The sequence below is a fragment of the Asterias amurensis genome, chromosome 10 (assembly GCF_032118995.1).
Source record: "Asterias amurensis chromosome 10, ASM3211899v1".
Lineage (NCBI taxonomy): Eukaryota > Metazoa > Echinodermata > Asteroidea > Forcipulatida > Asteriidae > Asterias > Asterias amurensis.
The window spans coordinates 15226374-15245535 of NC_092657.1; the positions used below are offsets into that span (position 1 = coordinate 15226374).

The 19162-nt window shown below is 37.4% G+C and overlaps 1 protein-coding gene across 1 annotated transcript in view; it reads left to right on the top strand.

Annotated features, from left to right (window-relative positions):
* The first annotated feature begins 7292 nt into the window (after positions 1–7292).
* Positions 7293–19162, top strand: part of LOC139942723 (uncharacterized) — a 43336-nt gene continuing 31466 nt past the window's right edge. The window contains exons 1-7 of the mRNA XM_071939520.1: positions 7293–7302; positions 12513–12890; positions 14107–14463; positions 15126–15242; positions 16574–17023; positions 17374–17484; positions 18116–18226. Of these exons, the coding sequence (XP_071795621.1) occupies positions 7293–7302; positions 12513–12890; positions 14107–14463; positions 15126–15242; positions 16574–17023; positions 17374–17484; positions 18116–18226 (1534 nt within the window). The remainder of the gene's footprint in view (positions 7303–12512; positions 12891–14106; positions 14464–15125; positions 15243–16573; positions 17024–17373; positions 17485–18115; positions 18227–19162) is intronic.

Sequence of the window (19162 nt, forward strand, 5' to 3'; positions counted from 1 at the left end):
ATTCACTGGCACAACTTAATTTTTTTCAAATGCAAAAGTACGGCGGTTTTTTAATAACAAAAGCAATAAACTACCACCATTAGCTTGACGATAAAACTCTCCTTTTAAAACTGTTCGACCCCGCAAAATCACCCACGGGGTTCTCAAGTTGTGAGCGAAATGGGGGGGGGGGGGAACCTGCCTTTTTGGCCTCGTTTGTTATCGGGAAACACGTCACCAGAGGAAATGAGCTGAAGTGAACACAACAAATTCATATGTTAACAAACGTAACAACCATCAAATAATTGTTTTATTTAATTAGGCTATAAACAATTCCCGATCAACTATAAAACGCAACAACAATCAAACAATTACTGTTTTTACAAAAGAATTCTTAATCAAATTAAGTAACAACAAACGCAATTAATTAAATACAAATATAAAAATCAAACAAAACAAAATAAAAGCATCGACAACAATCTGAGAACGAATTCTTGAAAAGAACAATGTACATCAAAAAACAAGTACGGAAGAATGACAAACAATCAAATTAAAGTCAAGTCTAACAACTATGATTACAAACGAACTCAAACCAACTATCACAAAAAGATAACGGTTATCAAAATCTGACAAAAGACAACAACCATCAAACGACCGAGCGAACTAAGGACGAACCTAAACCATGGAGGAAGGAATAGGAGCTCGAACGACCCGCAAAACCGCAGAGTAACAAAAGAATACCCTGACAATAGGAGACCTCCAGCTGGACAGCCGATTAACGAGTAGGATCAGATTTATAATTTGTATGTACGGAACGTGCGGTACCGCCGCTCTGCACCGTTGCCTTCGTGTAAAGTTGAATCATTGGAGACAAGAATGAAACATCATGGCATATATATTTTTTTTTCTTTTTTTTTTTACTTTCCGGTCACTATCGGTGGTTCAAAATTTAGGTGGTTGGTATTCAATTGTGTTTTTCGATTTGGTGAGCACAAGTGTACACAATTTTTATCAGGTCTAAAAAAAGGTTGCTTTTCTGTGTTATATCCATACGACATACGACACCATGGTTGAGTGAAGAACCAAGTGCGCACGCGCAAACTCACATACGCCAGGTAGCCCATTGTCTGTATAAGGTATGTCGGTGATTACGAGGTGTTGTTAAACGACCGCGGTACCGCAGGTTCGACTTTTGAAGTCACTTCGTTTGAGCTCCTTCTATTCCATGCCTAAACCCACTTTAGTAGCGTATTTTCAGTTGTAACTGTTATGGGTGCACCACACAATAATTTCCCCTAGAAACCAACCCTAAATGCTACCCATCCAAAAATAACCAAAACATAATAAACGTCTCTCAGCCTCTTGAAAACCAACCAAATATATTTTCGGAAAACTAATTAAACTTCAGATTGCTTTACAATAGTTTGGCAGGTTAGCCGTTTGGATTTTTTGCTAATTACCCCAGAAAAAAAACAATCCCCCGAAAATGTGCTTCTTCCCGAACCGATTTGCTGCTAGTTCCGCGAAGCACTTGTCCACTTCCCAGGCAAAATAAGACCAACTTTAATACCTAAATATAACCAATATCCTCAAAAGTTGAAGCACAGGATCGGATAGGTTGCTATATTTACACTATTAACTGGATGACCCCAAAAACGTTATAACTCCAAAGTAACTGTGGGTTTACAAAACACGTTTTGATGAGCTTGGCGCATGAATTTTGGCCTATTTAGTGTGGCGCACCCTTGTTACCAGTGCAGAGTATTTTGTTTACGTTAAAGATGTTTTTCGTTTTTTTTTATTGTCATCACCTCTTTTAGTCCATTGTATCCAAACCGTCATTGCAAATGATTGCCCAACTGGAAATGTTACCATTAGACTGTGCAAGTATCACGTCCGTTTGAATTTCCGGGACCAGTGTAAAACTTGTTGATGGGTGCACCATACACAAATAGGAACAATGCTAAATGATGCAAAAAATCGTGTAAGTCTCTCAGCCTCTTGAAAATCAATCAAACATATTTTCGCACAACTATACTTCATAATTCTTTGCAATCTTTGGCAGGTCAGCCGTTTGAAATTTTTGTTAACTACCCCGGAAAAAAAAGGAAACTAAAAAAAAAAAAAAAATATGTTTTTTTCCCAAGCCGACTTGCTGCAACTTGTCGTACATGAAACGCTTCCCGACTTTCCAGGTCAAATAGGGAAAATTTTAAGTCCTCTCAAAAGTTGAATTGTTGTAGTATTTTTGAATGTTAAGCAGTTAGCATTGGTTCCTATGGGAGTTTGTGTGGTCATAGATAACCTTTTCTCCATGGTTTGCTTTAGATAACCGCCGTCAATCTTTTTGTAGCAGTTAGTTTGATTCCGTTTTTAATGACAGTTGTTAGATTTGACTTTAATTTGATTGTTTGTCATTCTTCCGTACTTGTTTTTTGATTTACATTGTTCTTTTCAATGATTCGTTATCTGATTGTTGTCGGTACTTTTATTTTGTTTTGTTTGATTTTTATATTTGTATTTAATTAATTGCGTTTGTTTTTATTTAACTTGATTGAGAATTCTTTTGTAAAAACAAGCATGTTTGATTGTTGTTGCGTTTTATAGTTGATCGGGAATTGTTTATAGCCTAATTAAAAAAGAATAATATTTGATAGTTGTTACGTTTTAATATAAATTTGTTGTGTTCACTGGTGACGTGTTTCCCGATAACAAACGAGGCCAAAAAGGCAGGTTTTCCCTCTTTTTCGCTCATAACGCGATAACCCCGTGGGTGATTTTGCGGGGTCGAACAGTTTTAAAAAGAGTATTTTATCGTCAAGCTAATTCCGTACTTTTGCATTTGAAAAAAAAAAAATAAGTTGTGCCAGTGAACGCAAAAATATTAACACGTAATCTTAAGTGAACAAAACAGGGGGCAACAAAGTCATATGCGCCCTCATTTTATTTCTAATAGTTAGTTTGAATCCGTTTTTGACAATAGTTGTAAGATTTGAGTGTGTCCGTATTTTTTTTCTTTTTTTCTTATTGTTTTCTATTGATTGCGATGTTGCTGTTGTTTTTTTTTTGTTTTTTTTTAATTGTTGTTGCTGTTTTTCAGTTGATTGGGAATTGTTTATAATTTAAAAACAATTTTGTTCCGTGGTTTTACGTTTGTTACTTTAGTTTGAAGAATTCTTTTCTTTGATTTTTGTTTTTGCCTTTAATTATAAGTTGTTTTGCCCCCCCCCAAGTTTTAAAAAATGTTTTGTTTTGACAATAATATTATATGGTGGTTGTCCACCTCTTCAATTTAGTTGTAGCCCCTTCATCAACATTGTAGTCTGAGGTAACTTCATTTATCGAAAGTGTATGACAAATATTACTTTCGAATTTAGCTGATAATATTTGCTGAAGTTGCACGTTGTATAAGCCTAATGTTAGTTCAGTGTGTCATTACTTGTATTTGAAATAGTAGTTCGAGTCATTCGAACGAAGGTTTTGACAAGTAACACTGATGTATTGATGATGATAGTGATGTGGTTGGAGACAGTTTCAACGGATGTGCGAATTCAGAAAGATGTGCACAATCAAGAGTATACGCTTTATCGTGAACAATATTGGGGACAACTCGTGATTAAAAGTCAAAAGGAATATTGAAATAGCTTTTAGATCCATTAATAGATGGGTTTCAACAGATTACTGTCGTGACTACAACACTACTTCAGAAAGACCAAAACTGGTATCTGATTTTGTACTGATGTGGAGTTAACAAAAGCCTATAGGTGGTTTATTTGTTCAAGTAGTCAGATGAAAAAAAGACGGTTACTTCCTTTTAATTTAGATGATGTTTGCTGAAACTGATACTGTATAAATACCAGTGCTATTTCAGTGTAAACTAGCTTAAATACTAACTTATGAAATGAGTTTTCTACAAAACACAGCCAATACTCAAAGTAAATCTCATTTGACGTAAACGGAAATAACGTTAGTATTGGCCGTGTTTTTGTAAAAAGAAATCATTTTATGAGTTGATATTTTTACCTGCCCGATGATTTTTCATGAACTTAAATACTTCTTACATGTTGTGACTGATTTGTAACTGCAGAAAATCATACGAAGTCCTTACTATCATATATTAACAGGTAGGCCCCTTAGTGGCAGTGGACACTATTGATAATTATCAAAGACTAGCCTTCACAGCTAGTGTATCTCAACATATGCATAAAATAACAAACCTGTGAAAATTTGGAGTTGCGAGATAATAGTGAAATAAAAAACACCCTTGTCACCCGAAGTTGTGTGCTTTCAGATGCTTGATTTCGTGACCTCAAATTCTAAAAATTAGGTCTCGAAATCAAGTTCGTGGAAAATTACGTCTTTCTCGAAAACTACGTCACTTCAGAGGGAGCTGTTTCCCACAATGTTTTATACTATCAACCTCTCTACCCATTACTCGGAATCAAGAAAGGTTTTATGATGATCATTATTTTGAGTAATTACCAATAGTGTGCACACTGCCTTTAAAACAATTCTGAAACACACTTATTGACAATGTGATTTTAGTCAATGGGACTACGGTACTAGTTCAAACCCATTCCACCCGTTTCTAGATTTGTAAAGGTTATTTTCATGACTTTAACACTACATCAGGAAGAATACGCATTTGTATCCGATTCATTACTGATATGGACTTGAAAGGACCGCCGTTTTAAATTTGTTAATAATCCCATAAAAAACATTTCGTACACTGTAACGGTACACCGAGCAGTTTTCGTAGAACCAATTGCTATTCAAGCCCGCAGTAACAATAAGTAGCCTGTTTTGGACACGAACTGCATGGTTTGGAATGTTAGTATTTTTATTTAATTTTTTTAATTTTTTTATTATACAATGTGTCTGACTACCTCTGATTTAATCTATCTCATATCTTGCAGAATTTAAGGTGTTCAAATATAGGTATAAAAGAGGCGTTTCTACGTCCACAGATCCACAGTCGAGACCCAAAAGCTGGATACACCTGTAGACCAAACCTTCAATCTTTGTAATCACTCCAATTTTAAACCATTCAAATACTATTTACAAATCCAAATTGTCGTTCTCATCCCACATTGATGTATTGACTGATTTATAAATTACTTGATTTATCTATGAATATGTTTGTACTAAATACCAACTGATTTATTAATTACTTGATTTTTTTTTTCAACATACTTGGCACAGATTTTTCGGTTGAATGTACCGTTTGCTGTTCGCTTGACTGTGAACAAAGCAGTTATTGGCTATTGCCGCTTAAATGAACTCCAGCCCTACAAGCGGTCGGCTTGAATTCGGCACGTACGGACGTGCCCCAAATCGATTTTTTTTCCACAATTTGAATGCAATTTGGATCACTTTATTAAGCAAGAAAAGGCTGGATTTTTGTTCTGGCATTTGTGGAGTTACCATAAAGCAAGCACGTAGACAACGCCGAAGTCAGCACACGAAAACGATAAAGCTGAAACAAAAATTATGGGGGAAAAAAAGGTTGGTATTTAGTACAAACATATGGATGCCATTTCGACAAGTAACTTTTGTGATACAACAATAGATCAGTGCAGACAATGACCATTCCTATCAATGGGAAACAAAACATTCACTTGCTGAAATGGCGCCCATGCGTATTTCACTTTCCAACAATAGATAAAGCTTCAGTTCCTTATCTTGCGCCTTGCGGTGCTCTATAGTCTTTGCTTGCAACGCAGCTCTCATTGAACAAAATACTTTGGTTATTGTTATCTGCCTAGATGTCGGTACACATCGGTTAAAAACAAAGCAAGATTGACACGTCATTTGGGGGATCAGGTTTATTCAGTATTTCCCTTTTGTTTAAATATATGTGTAAAAAAGAGTTAATCCAATGGTTCTTTCAACTCATTCAGATATAGTTATTACATGGTGTTACCGCAAACTCTTCTATATATTTAAATATGTTGACCCTAGTTCGAATCCCACCTCAGACCGGAGCAATGGATGGGATACAGATTTCCGTTTCAATCAGTCCTCTGTAGGGGTTCTCAATAAGGTATCCATTCAACATATTACTATAACTGGTAATATTCTTCTCGTCTCCTGTTCACATGTTGTAATCGCTGTAGTTGCGTTGTAAGTCAAACCGTTCATTATAATAATTGTCGTTGCTAATACACAAATATTGAGTGGTTCGGAGTGGAATGGGAGGAATATTATAAAGCAAGGTAAAATTGGGACTGTTCCAGTTCACGATATCAAGCGATATTATTCCTTACATTTCACGAATTAAAGCGACTCAATATTTTGTTAATATAACTGACATACCTATCCTTGTTATTTGATGTATTAAAACAGTGTAACATTGTGAAAAATCACACAAATTACTGACAACCAAAAATCATATAGCGCCGCATAGCGGCATGGCAACAATGCACAAATCGGACCACAAACAGGTGCTCCTATGTTTTAACAGCGGCGCGGCGGCGCTGTACTGCTCAAAGACATTTGAAACAAGGATGATCCTTACTGTTGAATGGGAAATGCTATTCCCCATGGGCGAATATGTCTCTTTGATCGCCGGTGCGGATGGCAGTAATAGTGAATGTCACGTGAACTCAGCTCCACCAATCAAGTGACAAGGATCTGTATGTCAGTTATATAATAAATACCAACACATATTAATAGGCATGACTATTACACATGGAAACGCATATTACAGCAATGAGCTGATGAATTGCCCCCTAATTATCAGATTTTTAATCTTTCAGCAAGAAATTAATCTGTTTTTTTTTCTTCTCTCAAATCCTCATATATTATTGCATTTGGAAACAGTTTACACCAATATATAATGCGAAAAACAAATTCAGAGTGGAACGTGAGCCAAGTTTAGTGCATTCGATACATCACAAAAATATGGTGGCCCCGAAGGGACATCGCATAACGCAAACGTGTGCGCACACGTATGCAATGTCGTGAAACAAATCGCGAATATATGCGCACACGTATACAATATCGTGAAACAATTCGCGAATATGTGCGCACACGTATGCAATGTCGTGAAACAATTCGCGAATATGTGCGCACACGTATGCAATGTCGTGAAACAAATCGCGAATATGTGCGCACACGTATGCAATGTCGTGAAACAAATCGCGAATATGTGCGCACACGTTTGCGATATGCGATGTCCCTTCAGGGCCACCATACAAAAAGCCTAATTGAATGTATTGTCACAGCCACTCAACATTATTGTACAAACATATTTTGATACGGAACGAATTTGTCTACCTACATTACTTTATTTGAAATAACATAAATTGAATATGGACAGTGGTGAGTGCGTTCAAGTTGTCGCGAGTGGCCAAAATGATTTAAATCAAACCATACTCTGACAAAATGTCTTTTGACTACGAACAAATTAATCGGCCTACAAATGTCTCAACTTGTTGAATCCTTTTTCTTTGTGAGCATTTATGACACATTAGGAAAAATCAACGTGTTTTATTGTTTTGCTCCCATCCTTGCTTTTAAACTTTTGGTTTGTAAATATGTCACGTCACAATACTTTAGAATTCTAAATTCTAAATTGATCATTTTAGTGTATTCAAGATGTAACGTGTGCCTCAATTGTTACGTTAAAATTCAGAGCCATGCAAACAGAAATTTTGACAACATTGATAATTCTGTAAGAAAGTACTTATTTGCCTAATAGAATGGACAACGATATCTAAAATAGGAGCCTTTCTGGCACTTCGTATCCTGGTACAATGTGGTCACTGTAGTAATTATACGTATATGAACGTGACTTTTAGCATTAAAGGCAGTGGACACTATTGGTAATTACTCAAAATAATTATTAGCATAAAACCTTTCTTGGTGACGAGTATTGGGGAGAGGTTGATGGTATAATACATTGTGAGAAACGGCTCCCTCTGAAGTGCCATAGTTTTTGGAGAAAAAGTAATTTTCCACGAATTTGATTTCGAGACCTCAGATTTAGAATTGAGGTCTCGAAATCAACCATCTAAACGCACACAACTTCGTGTGACAAGGGTGATTTTTCTTTCATTATTATCTCGCAACTTTGATGACCGATTGAGCTCAAATTTCCACAGGTTAGTTATTTTATGCATATGTTGAGATACACCAACTGTGAAGGCTAGTCTTTGACAACTGCCAATAGTGTCCAATAGTGTCTTACTGCCTTTGATACTTTTTTCCATCGTCACTTCTAAGCCGTAATTATTGTTACCGTTTCTCTATACACGTATAGTCGAATGTTCACATCTTTTTTTATGGGCTTTCACATTCATCAGATCGAGAGGTCTCCAGAAGTTTTAACATTATAGGCCTATGACACAGATTGGAAAGATAATTAGGTTTTCTTCAAAATGATATACGTAAAAAAAGCAAGTCTATACATCAAAATGGTTTAAGAGCAATACAACAAAATTCCGATGAGGGGACACAAATGAATTGACATTGTAAACAGGCAAGTAACTCTATCTAAGGTCAAAACTGCAGGGGGTGGAAAAATTTGAACAATTATAAAAATAACTAAAAAGCATAGAACATGAAACAAAACAAGAAACAAAAAGGCAAACGAGCAAAACATGAACTTTAAAAAGCCAGTCTCTACATCAAAATGGTTTTTGAGCTTAGATAAAAATTCCTGTAAGGGGGCACATATGAAATCGTTAACAAGGTCAGTAGGCAAGTTGCTCCAGCCACGAGCAAAACGGCAGGGGATGGAAAATTTAAACAAATCGGTACGGGCTGATAAATGATGAAAAACAAGTTTATCTTTGTGTCTAGCATTAACCAATATTTTGCATAAAAAGGATGACAAGGCACCTGTATGATTGTGAGCAACTAATTGTTTACATACAAAAGCAAAGAACAGATATTCCCTTCTATTACTTAGGGTGGAAAGCCCTGTTTCTATAAGGGTCGTGGGTTCAAATCCCACCTGAGTAACATGCCTGTGATACTTTCACAGGACTCGGGAAAGTACTGAGTATACAGTGCTAACACACATCGGTGTATGGGTAAAAACCAAAATTAATACTCATTGAGTGTGTTTTCTTTCTCTCAAGTTTTCACAGGTTTGTTATTTTATATATCATTTCTTAATTTTTTTACTTTTTAATTTTTTTTTATATACAATTACTAATGATGTAAACTTTAATAATTCGTATAAAACAAATCACGAATGACATAAAAGAACTGGATAATCGGGGACAGGCCTTCCCTGAACCACGTAAGAAATAAATCCACATTATTGGAGCAGACGTTAAAGGCATGCGGGAGATTATGAATGATTGTATCATTTCCCAAATCAATAAGATCATTTGCGACCCCAACCACCCTCTGCACCCTCACATTATCCAAAACCACTCAGGCAGGATCCGGCAACTACGCTTAAAGACCAACAGGTTTAAGGATACTTTTCTCCCCAGTGCAATTCCGCTTTTTAACAGTAGATGGTCGAGATAATTTGGTTCACTCTCATTTGTTGTACTTTTTACAAGCTCGCCACATATTTTTATCTCTATATTGTATATTTATCTGTAAATTGTAATTTTATTCCTGTTGTCTATTTTTGCTATGCCTTTCTTGTATGTATTGGTTAGTCTCCTTTACACAGGGAAGACAAATGTCATGTTTTTTTTATCATGACAATAAAATCTTTTTAATCTTTAATCTTTCACCTGGATGAGTTGACGCTATTGCACACTAAAGTAATTAACCTACATAGTTTCACAAGGTAAACGTATAGACGATGTGACCTCTGACGTCACACGAAAACCGTAACATGATTCGCGCGCACACCGCCGGGCAAAACCTTTGTGTTTTGGCAGCCAGCTAGAAAGTGTATGCAATTTTACTGTGACTGCGCAACTCAGTGCCCGGCGAAACATGACGTATAGAGTGTTTTGTCAACGGAGGGCGGTTTGAATGTAAACAAAGGTCACATCGTCTTACCTGGAATGTGATAAAACCACTATCCGTAATTGTATATGTTGATCTTCTTAAATTGGATTTTCGTAGAGTCGATCGATATGGTTACAGCTATGCTCCTCTAACAGTAATTGGTTTTCTAGTATTGGTATGTAATGCAATAAGCAGATTACAAGTGCAATCAAAAATCAGCTTCATGTTTTACGCACTGCCATCTGGGTCATATTTGGCAGGCAAACTCGCCCCCTCTACTTGCCCTGCTTTTTAGTTTACTTTGCGTTTCATCAATCATTTTTTTTTTTTTTTTTTTGCGTCTGTTTATGTGTTTTTCTCTTTGTTAAGTTGATGATTTCGTGTTTCTCCTGTACTGCATTTTTTGTATTTTGTGGCTGTTTTTTTTTTCTTTTCTTTTTATGGTTCGAGGCATTTGTGTAAAAAAACAAAATACATCACATGATTTTGACAAAGTTGTCCATCCAGGGTACGCCTAGGAGGAGTCTTTAAGCAAGAAAAACTAAGGACCCGTGGAGCCTATTGTTAATGCCCCTGGCCCATCCAGACCCAACACCATTGTGTTGAGGTTGTGAAGATTTTAATAAGCAAAGGTGATCAACTTTAACCCTCGATATACGGATTATTCATGACACATGTCATTTCTTTTGTGGATCAGCAAACCGCCAGATTCGGTCCGTTTCGGCCTAGCTCTCGGGCGGTTAAAATTGATACGTGCTCCCTAATGCTCAAATTGACAGGTTCTTAGAGTAGCGATTTTCATACCCTTTGTTTAATATACCGATAGCATATTAATGTTGGTTTTTACCCATACACCGATGTGTGTTAGCACTGTCTACTCAGTACTTCCCGACTCCTGTGAAAAAAATATCACAGGCATGTTACTCGGGTGGGATTAGAAACCACGACCATTGCAATTCTAGAGCAGTGTCTTACCAACTTGACTACCGAGGTTGCCCGGCAGCTAGAGGCAGTTCGAATCCTATGTTTTGGCAGCTGGTACCGCAACGATATAATAGATGTTAAATTTGCATAGGGGATAAAGAATATTAATTTTGGTTGTTACCCATACACCGATGTGTTTTAGCACTGTATACTCAGTACTTCCCGAGTCCTGTGAACAAATATCACAGGCATGTTACTCGGGTGGGATTCGAACCCACGACCCTTGCAATTCTAGAGCAAAATTAATATATTCTTTATATTAATAAAGAATATTAATTACTGAGTATACAGTACTGAGTATGCAGTGCTAACACACATCGTTGTATGGGTAAAAACCAAAAAATAATATTCTTTTTCCCCGATGCAAATTTAACATCTATTATATACCGATAGCAGCATAACCAAGCTGAGCTTTGAATGTTGTGGCCTATACATGTTGCACCTTCTTATGGTTTACCGTGTGCTGATGTCCCTTAGCGGTAACTGCCGAAAAAAAAATGTACATTTACGTACATTACGCATATTCAAGGGACCTCACGGCTTTACTCCGTATCCGGATTACGTATAGGATAATGCTCGAGGTGCGCGCCATTCGTGGGTAAGAATGTCCATGGCGCGTTCACCGAGGGTACTATGGACCTTTTCGCAAATACTGGGGCGCGCGCGTAAAGCTTGGAATTAGGTGCATTGTGGTCTAGCTGGTAGCAAAATTTGATTAATATCTATCCCACAATGCACCTCATTCAACAGTCTGCGCTTGCGCATTGGTATTTGCGATAAGGTCTATGGGACACATGTGACGTCATGCTATTGTTAAAATCGCGCCATTATTTCACACGAATGGCGCGATATTGTTGAATTTTTAAGTCAATTGTTTGTATGTATTACGTAAGCTTGACATCACAGGTGTGGGTTAAAAACTGATAATGGCAATACAGTAAACGTTTTGTTTGTACATGCATTTGTATAAACTAAGATTCCATGTGAGGTATAGGTGCATCAAGCAGGTGGGCATGACCGGGATATGGCGTGATTCGCGAGTCAGATGTTCAGACTATATTCGATTCTGAGCATTTACGTGTGGGCATAACTACTATTGATAACCAAAGACTTAAACAAAAGAGATCCGGGAAAAAAGTCACATCCACCGGGGACGGTCGTCGGTAGATTTTGAGTACAAAATCAATACTACAATAAAATATACTACAATAAAAATTGGCGAGCAAGGACAAGTCATCTGTAGACACCACAAACATACCTACAAGAATTGTTACTTGTGTTCGAGGTGCAAACAATAATGATGGAACTAATTTCAGTTCAGTTTTAATTATGCGATACACAATAAAAGCCTACCGTTTTAATTTTACAGCTATAACAAGACAAGTGTTGCAGAGTGAGCTAAGATCATGTAGGGATTGTATTCTTCCCCTTTTGATTTATTGTTGATGTTTGTGTGGTGTTGTTTTGTTGTTTTAATCCGCAATGTTGTATACTTTTGTTTCAGCTGTAAAATTAGAAATAACAAAACATACTTCCTAGTGTATAAAGGAATATTGTCTTCCCCATTTGGTAATTTTGAGATGTTTGTTGTTATAACATTGAGTGTTGATTGTTTATTTTTACAGCGGGAAAAGACCAATGTTACAACGTCACTTTGCCGCACACAAACTCCACTGAGTTTCTCTCGTCGAGCACGTACCCTCTTCTAGCTTCGGAAGGCTACTGGTTCAACCCTGGCTATCTGTACCACTGCTGGGACATCAGGGCCCCAGAAGGCATGCAGATGAGCGCCTCCTGTCGTTTCCAGATAAGCAACGATGTGGTCTTTTATATTTATATCTCTAGCGATGGGGTATTGGTCAATCACCTGAACCCTCTCGTCTTACTAGGCTATCGGGATGTGTTCTACTCACCAGGTGACAACCTACAACTTATTGCGTACGGCAGTAACTTGGATGGGCTGGTCATGACATGTACCTTTGAAGTTATTCCGGACAACACAAGTACGTATTAATCAGGGAGCAATTTCACATAATTTGCTATGTACAACAAAAGTTGCTCAGCATAACATTGTTGCCTTTTATAAAAACAGGATTACCAACCAAGTTCCACATGATTTTCAGGATGAGCAAACGACAGCCGAAAACCAGTAACAAGCAATATGCCACAACTATAAATTAATTTGGTTTGTAATCCTGTTTTTACCAAGGGAGACATTTCATGCCAAGCAAACTTCCGTACGTGGCAGCTCCGTGAAATTGGGCCCAGATGTTATATCTACATCGAGAATAGCAAACCAAATTCGTTCTGGTTTTAACCCATATTACACCGATGTGTGTTAGCAAAGTATACTTAGTACTTTCCCGAGTACTGTGAACAAAATCAAAGGGATGTTACTCATGTGGTAATCGAACGCACGGCCTTTGTATTTCTAGAGCAGTGTCGTACCAGCTAGACCACCGAGATTGTCCGGTAGCATAGAGGTAGTTTTAATCATACGGGTAAAACCAAAATGAACATACATGTAAACTGCTTCTACGATATTTTGTTATAAAATGTTTTTTTAAATTTTTTTATTTGTCTTTAAACAATATTAATTTTGCACAGGTAAAAACAGCTGCCGTTACAAAACGCGCTTCGGTATTTATAGTTGTCAATCCAGCTTCCTAAAATATTATACTCACAAACATGTTCTTGACCCTAACAAAGCTAAAGATTTAAAGCAAGTGGACACTGTTGGTAATTGTCAAAGACCAGTCGTCTGACTTGGTGTATCTTAACTTATGCATACAATAACAAACCTGTGAGCTTGATTGGTCGTCGGAGTTGCGAGATAACTATGTAATTAAAAATATATCCTTGTCACAGGAAGTTGTGTGCTTTTAGATGCTTGATTTCGAGACCTCAAAATCTAAACCTGAGGTCTCGAAATCAAATTCGTAGAAAATAAATTCTTTCTTTAAAACTATGCCACTTCAGAGGGAGCCGTTTATCGCAATGTTTTTATACTATCAACCTCTCCCCATTACTCGTCACCAAGAAAGGTTTTGTGCTAATAAATATTTTGAGTAATTACCAATAGTTTCCACGGCCTTTAACTGACAAACAAGGTCTACATCCGCAAATAGAGACATACATTGTGAAGCTTGTTGAAATTTACCAAATATAACCTAAAGACTAACGCACGAGTTTGATTGCCTCTTTTGTTATGTCTTGTAGGAGTTGTGTGCGGTAGCCCAAACGTCAGTATAAGCAGAGCAACACCATTCACAATCAGCATACCAGATTTCCATTCGTTTGAGTGTGTCTGGTTAATGAGTGGCCCCACAGACACCTTCATCTATGTGGACTTGCTTGACATCTCGCTGGTAAACCCACAATTATTGTCATTTTGGGATGTGAATGTGAATGACAGCAAGTCTGCCTTGGTGGCTAACTATACGTACGCAGATACCAATTTGGGTGGTTTGACGTTGTTCTTCGGTGGGAGTAACATTTTGGTGATGTTTTCTTGCCCGGTTTACATAAAGGGACAGCGCCCTCTGGAGATGAGTATCCGTTCAGAAGCTAATCGGGGTAAGTGGTCTTATTTCCGTTTAGACCAACATTTCATTGGTCCATAAATTGGCCGACCGTGGTAGTTCCCAAAGTAAAATGAAAACTACGCAATCTCAAATAATTGTTGTTATTGTTGTTGTTGTTGTTGTTGTTTTTTCTTTTAAATCTTATTCTCCTTTTAAAATATTTGTCTATATACATTTCAAAGCAAACAATTGCAAACGCGTTTTATTTACCAAACTCACTAGATCAAGAGCAACGTGTCCCTTTAATAATTAAATATTCACGACAATTTTCGCTTTAAAGCCCCTTTTACACGAGAGTAATTTAGCAAGAGTTCCTTGCTAAATAGACCAATCCATTACGCCTCGCCTCCTTACCAGTTGACCAATCCATCCGCGAAACCCGATCACCATTAGTGCAAAGATCACCAAACGGTGATCAGATTTCGCGGTTGTGATTGGTCAATGATAATTGGGCCTGGCTTAATGGATCGGTGTAAAACTGGTACAAGATGCACAGGATGTTACTGTCCAAGCTCCTTCAAAATTGTCAAAGGTTGCAACATAAGCATGCTAAAACTGAGCAAGGCATCCCAGCTAATTGTGAATATCACTGTAACTTACAAGAACTTTGTCAACCACCGAAACCCATTAAAATGGTAATAGTTTTTCTTGAAGGTCAATGCGGCTATGGTCAGTTAATATGTGAACCTGACAATATGTGCCTACCTAATAGCTCTGTGTGTAATGGTGTGGCAGATTGCTCTAATTACGTGGATGAGAGTACACTATGCGGTAAGTGATGCAGTAACAATTTATGGATTTTGTCTTTTGGTGTAGAAGAACAAAGCTATGATATTATGTCTGTTCTGACTTCCTTTTCTCTACTTTTGTGATGCAAGTCTGCACTAAATTTGGCCAAAGGCCATTACTCTTATCAAGTGGGATAAGTACATAACTCAACAAAACTAATGGTGGAAATGTGTTGTTGATAGTATTTGTTTTCCTTTTTTCATCGCCATCTTCTAGTAAGCCTGTTCTTCTTCTTTTCGGTAAACATGGCCCAAGTTCATAGAGCTGTTAAACACAAAACTTGTTCAAGCATGAAAATTCTTCCTTGATAAAATTAGGATCACCAGCCAAATTTTATCTTGATATTCAGGATAAGCAAACAACAGCTGAATACCAGTAAGAAGCAATATGCAACAAATGGAACTTTAATAGATAATCTTGTTTTTTTTCGAAGAAAGACATTTCATGCTCAGCAAATTTTTGTGCTGAGCAGCTCAAGGAAATTGGGCCCTGGTTGGCGTTTGAATGACGTCTTTTTAAGTATTTTGATATCGTTATGTACATTGTATTTGGAATGTAGTCCGACTGACATGTTAAGATTCAGGATCCAATAAACTGATCTGGGGCCGATTTCACAAAGCAATAAAATTCATCGCAACACAAATTTTCAGTATCACCATAGTGATTTGTATTGTGACATCACACTTTACTAAGCAACTACGATTGATTTGCAGTTACGATCAATTTTAGATCTTTGTGAAATCGGCCCCAGGATGCAATTCAATTCAAGAAAAGACCTTTTAATTTTTTTTTAATATTTGATATTTGATTTGGTCCTTATTTAACGTCAACATTTTTACGACTGAAGTTCTGTATTAATTGGGCATATAAATGACAACATTACTTTGTTGTTAAACCCCGGTGGACCTAACTTGTACTCAGTTACACACAAACTAAAAATGTTTTCGAACTATTTTGGCAATTGGAAAGACTAAATGATCCCCAAATAATAATTTCAGAAGCATGTTTTGCTAAACCAAACTAGAGTGTCAATACTGGGCTTTGGCAATCACCGAAATATAAAGCGTTGTTTAAACCCATATTTTACAATCGATCTGGTTTGAATTTAGCTAGTTTAAAACGTTAAATAGTAACGAGCTCTCCATGCCACATGCAACCATTTATAAACCAGATAACCGCCTAAAATTTAAAAAATGGTAAGACCCGTAAATTTGATCTTTCATGTTTGTTCAACCGATTCAGACTTTGGCATGAAACAGTGTTCGGTTTGTAGTCAATCTATTAGTTCTTTCATTTTATCTCCTCTTTCCCAGAAATGTGTGGCGCTGCAAAATACGACCTTCATTTCAACGAGCCAATCACAATCATCGGTGGTTTCTTCACCTCACCAGATGGGGTATACACTGTTTACTTTGCAAGCTATCTCGGTACCTCAGAATCGATTCCAAATACAACCATAAGCAGTATCGAGCACCCGAACAGTCATCGTCAAGTCGAATGCATATGGAAAGTAACCGAACCACCCGGTGCTCGAATTCGGGTTGAAGTAATCGAATTTGCCGGGTTTGGTGTGAAGCTTGCGGTGGGGAACGGCGAGGCGCCCTCTTTGGTTGAGACGAACACTGTGCTGAAACCAGATTCCTTTATTTCAACTACAGTGTTATCAGTTAGCTCAAATGTTTGGATGACGCTGCAGTTCGACAAGATGTTGTCTGGCTATCTTTCGAAATTGAGAATCGTTTTATCAGTCTACAACGTAACAGGTAAAACGGGAAAAACGACGACATCAACATCAATAGCAGCGGCCACGACGGCAGCAGCGACATGGACGACGTAAACGCGACAAATACACAAACAACAAACACCAACCACAGCGACATCATAAACAACAACAACAACAACAACAACAACAACATCGACAGCAACATCAACGACAACGACAAAACAGCAACAATAACGACATCCAAAACAACACAATGAAACAAACAGTAAAATAAAGACAACGAAGACATTTAGTGATATTATTAGTCTCTTTGTAATAATGTTCAAGTGACAGTAGCATGTTTTCGTTTGCTTTATTGAAACTATTTTGTTTTGATTGTTTATATTCTAGAATGCGGCACCAATGAGTTCACGTGTCCTACGGGTCAACAGTGTTTGGAACCAGCATCTGTCTGCAACGGCATTAGAGAGTGCGCCGCCTACGGTGATGAGTTGGGTTGCGGTAAATGATCGATTGAGCTCTTGAATAGGGATTAGCAACATCTCAACTCAGTTATTAAACAGTTTTTTCTCTTATCCAAATTCGAAACAAAAATCTTGAAAACGTCTGCTTGGTACAAACACTTTTGGTAAAAATTAGTTCCACCGAATAAGGGGACTTATAACGTATATGACGACACTGCGTGAACATTCATTAAAGGCAGTGGACACTTATGGTAATTACATTGTGAGAAACGGCTCCCTCTGAGGTGACATAGTTTTCGAGAAAATGTAATTTGACTTCGAGACCTATGGTTTAGAGTTTGAGGTCTCAAAATCAAGCATCTGAAAGCACTTAACTTTGTGTGACAAGAATTCTTTTTTTTCCCCCCACAATTGTTATCTCGCAACTTCAACGACCACTGAGCTCAAAATGTCACAGGTTTATTATTTTATGTATACTAGGAGATTCACTAAGTGAGCAGGCTGTTCTTTGACAATTACCATTAGTGTCAAGGGTCTACAAGTCCACTTGTTTCTAGGGGTGTATGTGGGGGGGGGGGGGCGGGGACTGACAATGAAGTCACAACAAGTGTACACATTTTAAAAATAACCGCTCTTTGACGTCAGTCGTCTGTGTTTTAATCCCACAGGTAGATGTGATAACAACTCGTATGCATGTACATCAGGTGAATGTATACCGAAGTATCTTCAGTGTGACAACAACAATGACTGCACTGACTTCTCTGATGAGCTTTTATGCGGTAGGTAGCAATTTTAATACTGAAGTACTTCTGTAGTCCTCTTCAAAGGCACTGGACACTATTGATAGTTACTTTGAAGTAACGTAACGAAACTGTTGAGCTAGAGGCAGTTTTTCTCTAAAATTATAACATGTTTCAGACCTTAAGCCTCTCAATATACATCTGAAAGCGCAGTTTTTCACTAAAGGTATGGAACTTTCAGGCATGAGGCCTTTAAATTTGCATCTGAAAGCACACAAAGATATACAACCGCGGTGTTTTTCTGCCGTTGACTCTTGCAATTGACCAGTTGTGTCCAAATTGTCACGGGTTTGTTGGGACAAACACAGTGAGAGAACTGGTCTTGACAATTTATTACGATGAGTGTCCAGGGATCGATTTCACAAAGAGTTAGGACTAGTCCTAACTTAGGACTAGGACTAGGATATAATAAAAACGTATGGGTTGTCCTAAGTTAGGACAAGTAACTCGTCCTAAGTCGAGATAAGACAAGTCTTTTTAAAACTCTCTGTGAAAGCCACCCCAGAGACTTTACTTGTTGTATTATTTGACAAAACAAAAACACAAAATAAAACACAATACTGACTCTTTGCTCTACATTGGGCGCTTTTGACTATACAATATAAACTTAAGGAATTGAATTTAGTTTGCAAAGCGTTTGAAAAGAAGACTGTAATGAGGCTGTTTATGCTTCTAAACCTAAAAGTCTGACCAAAAAAATGTAAGCCGCGGAATGGCAGACGAAGTTGTAATTAGGGAGAAACATATACAAACGTACATTGAAAAATGATTGTCAGCAATTGTGTCCCAAACAAACGCCGTTGTAACATAAACCTAGCCCAATCTTAAAGGCGAGTGTCCCTTCAAAATTGTTGTGCAAACTTTGGATTTGTGTGTGTAAATGTGTCATATATAATTATTAAAAATGTTTCAATT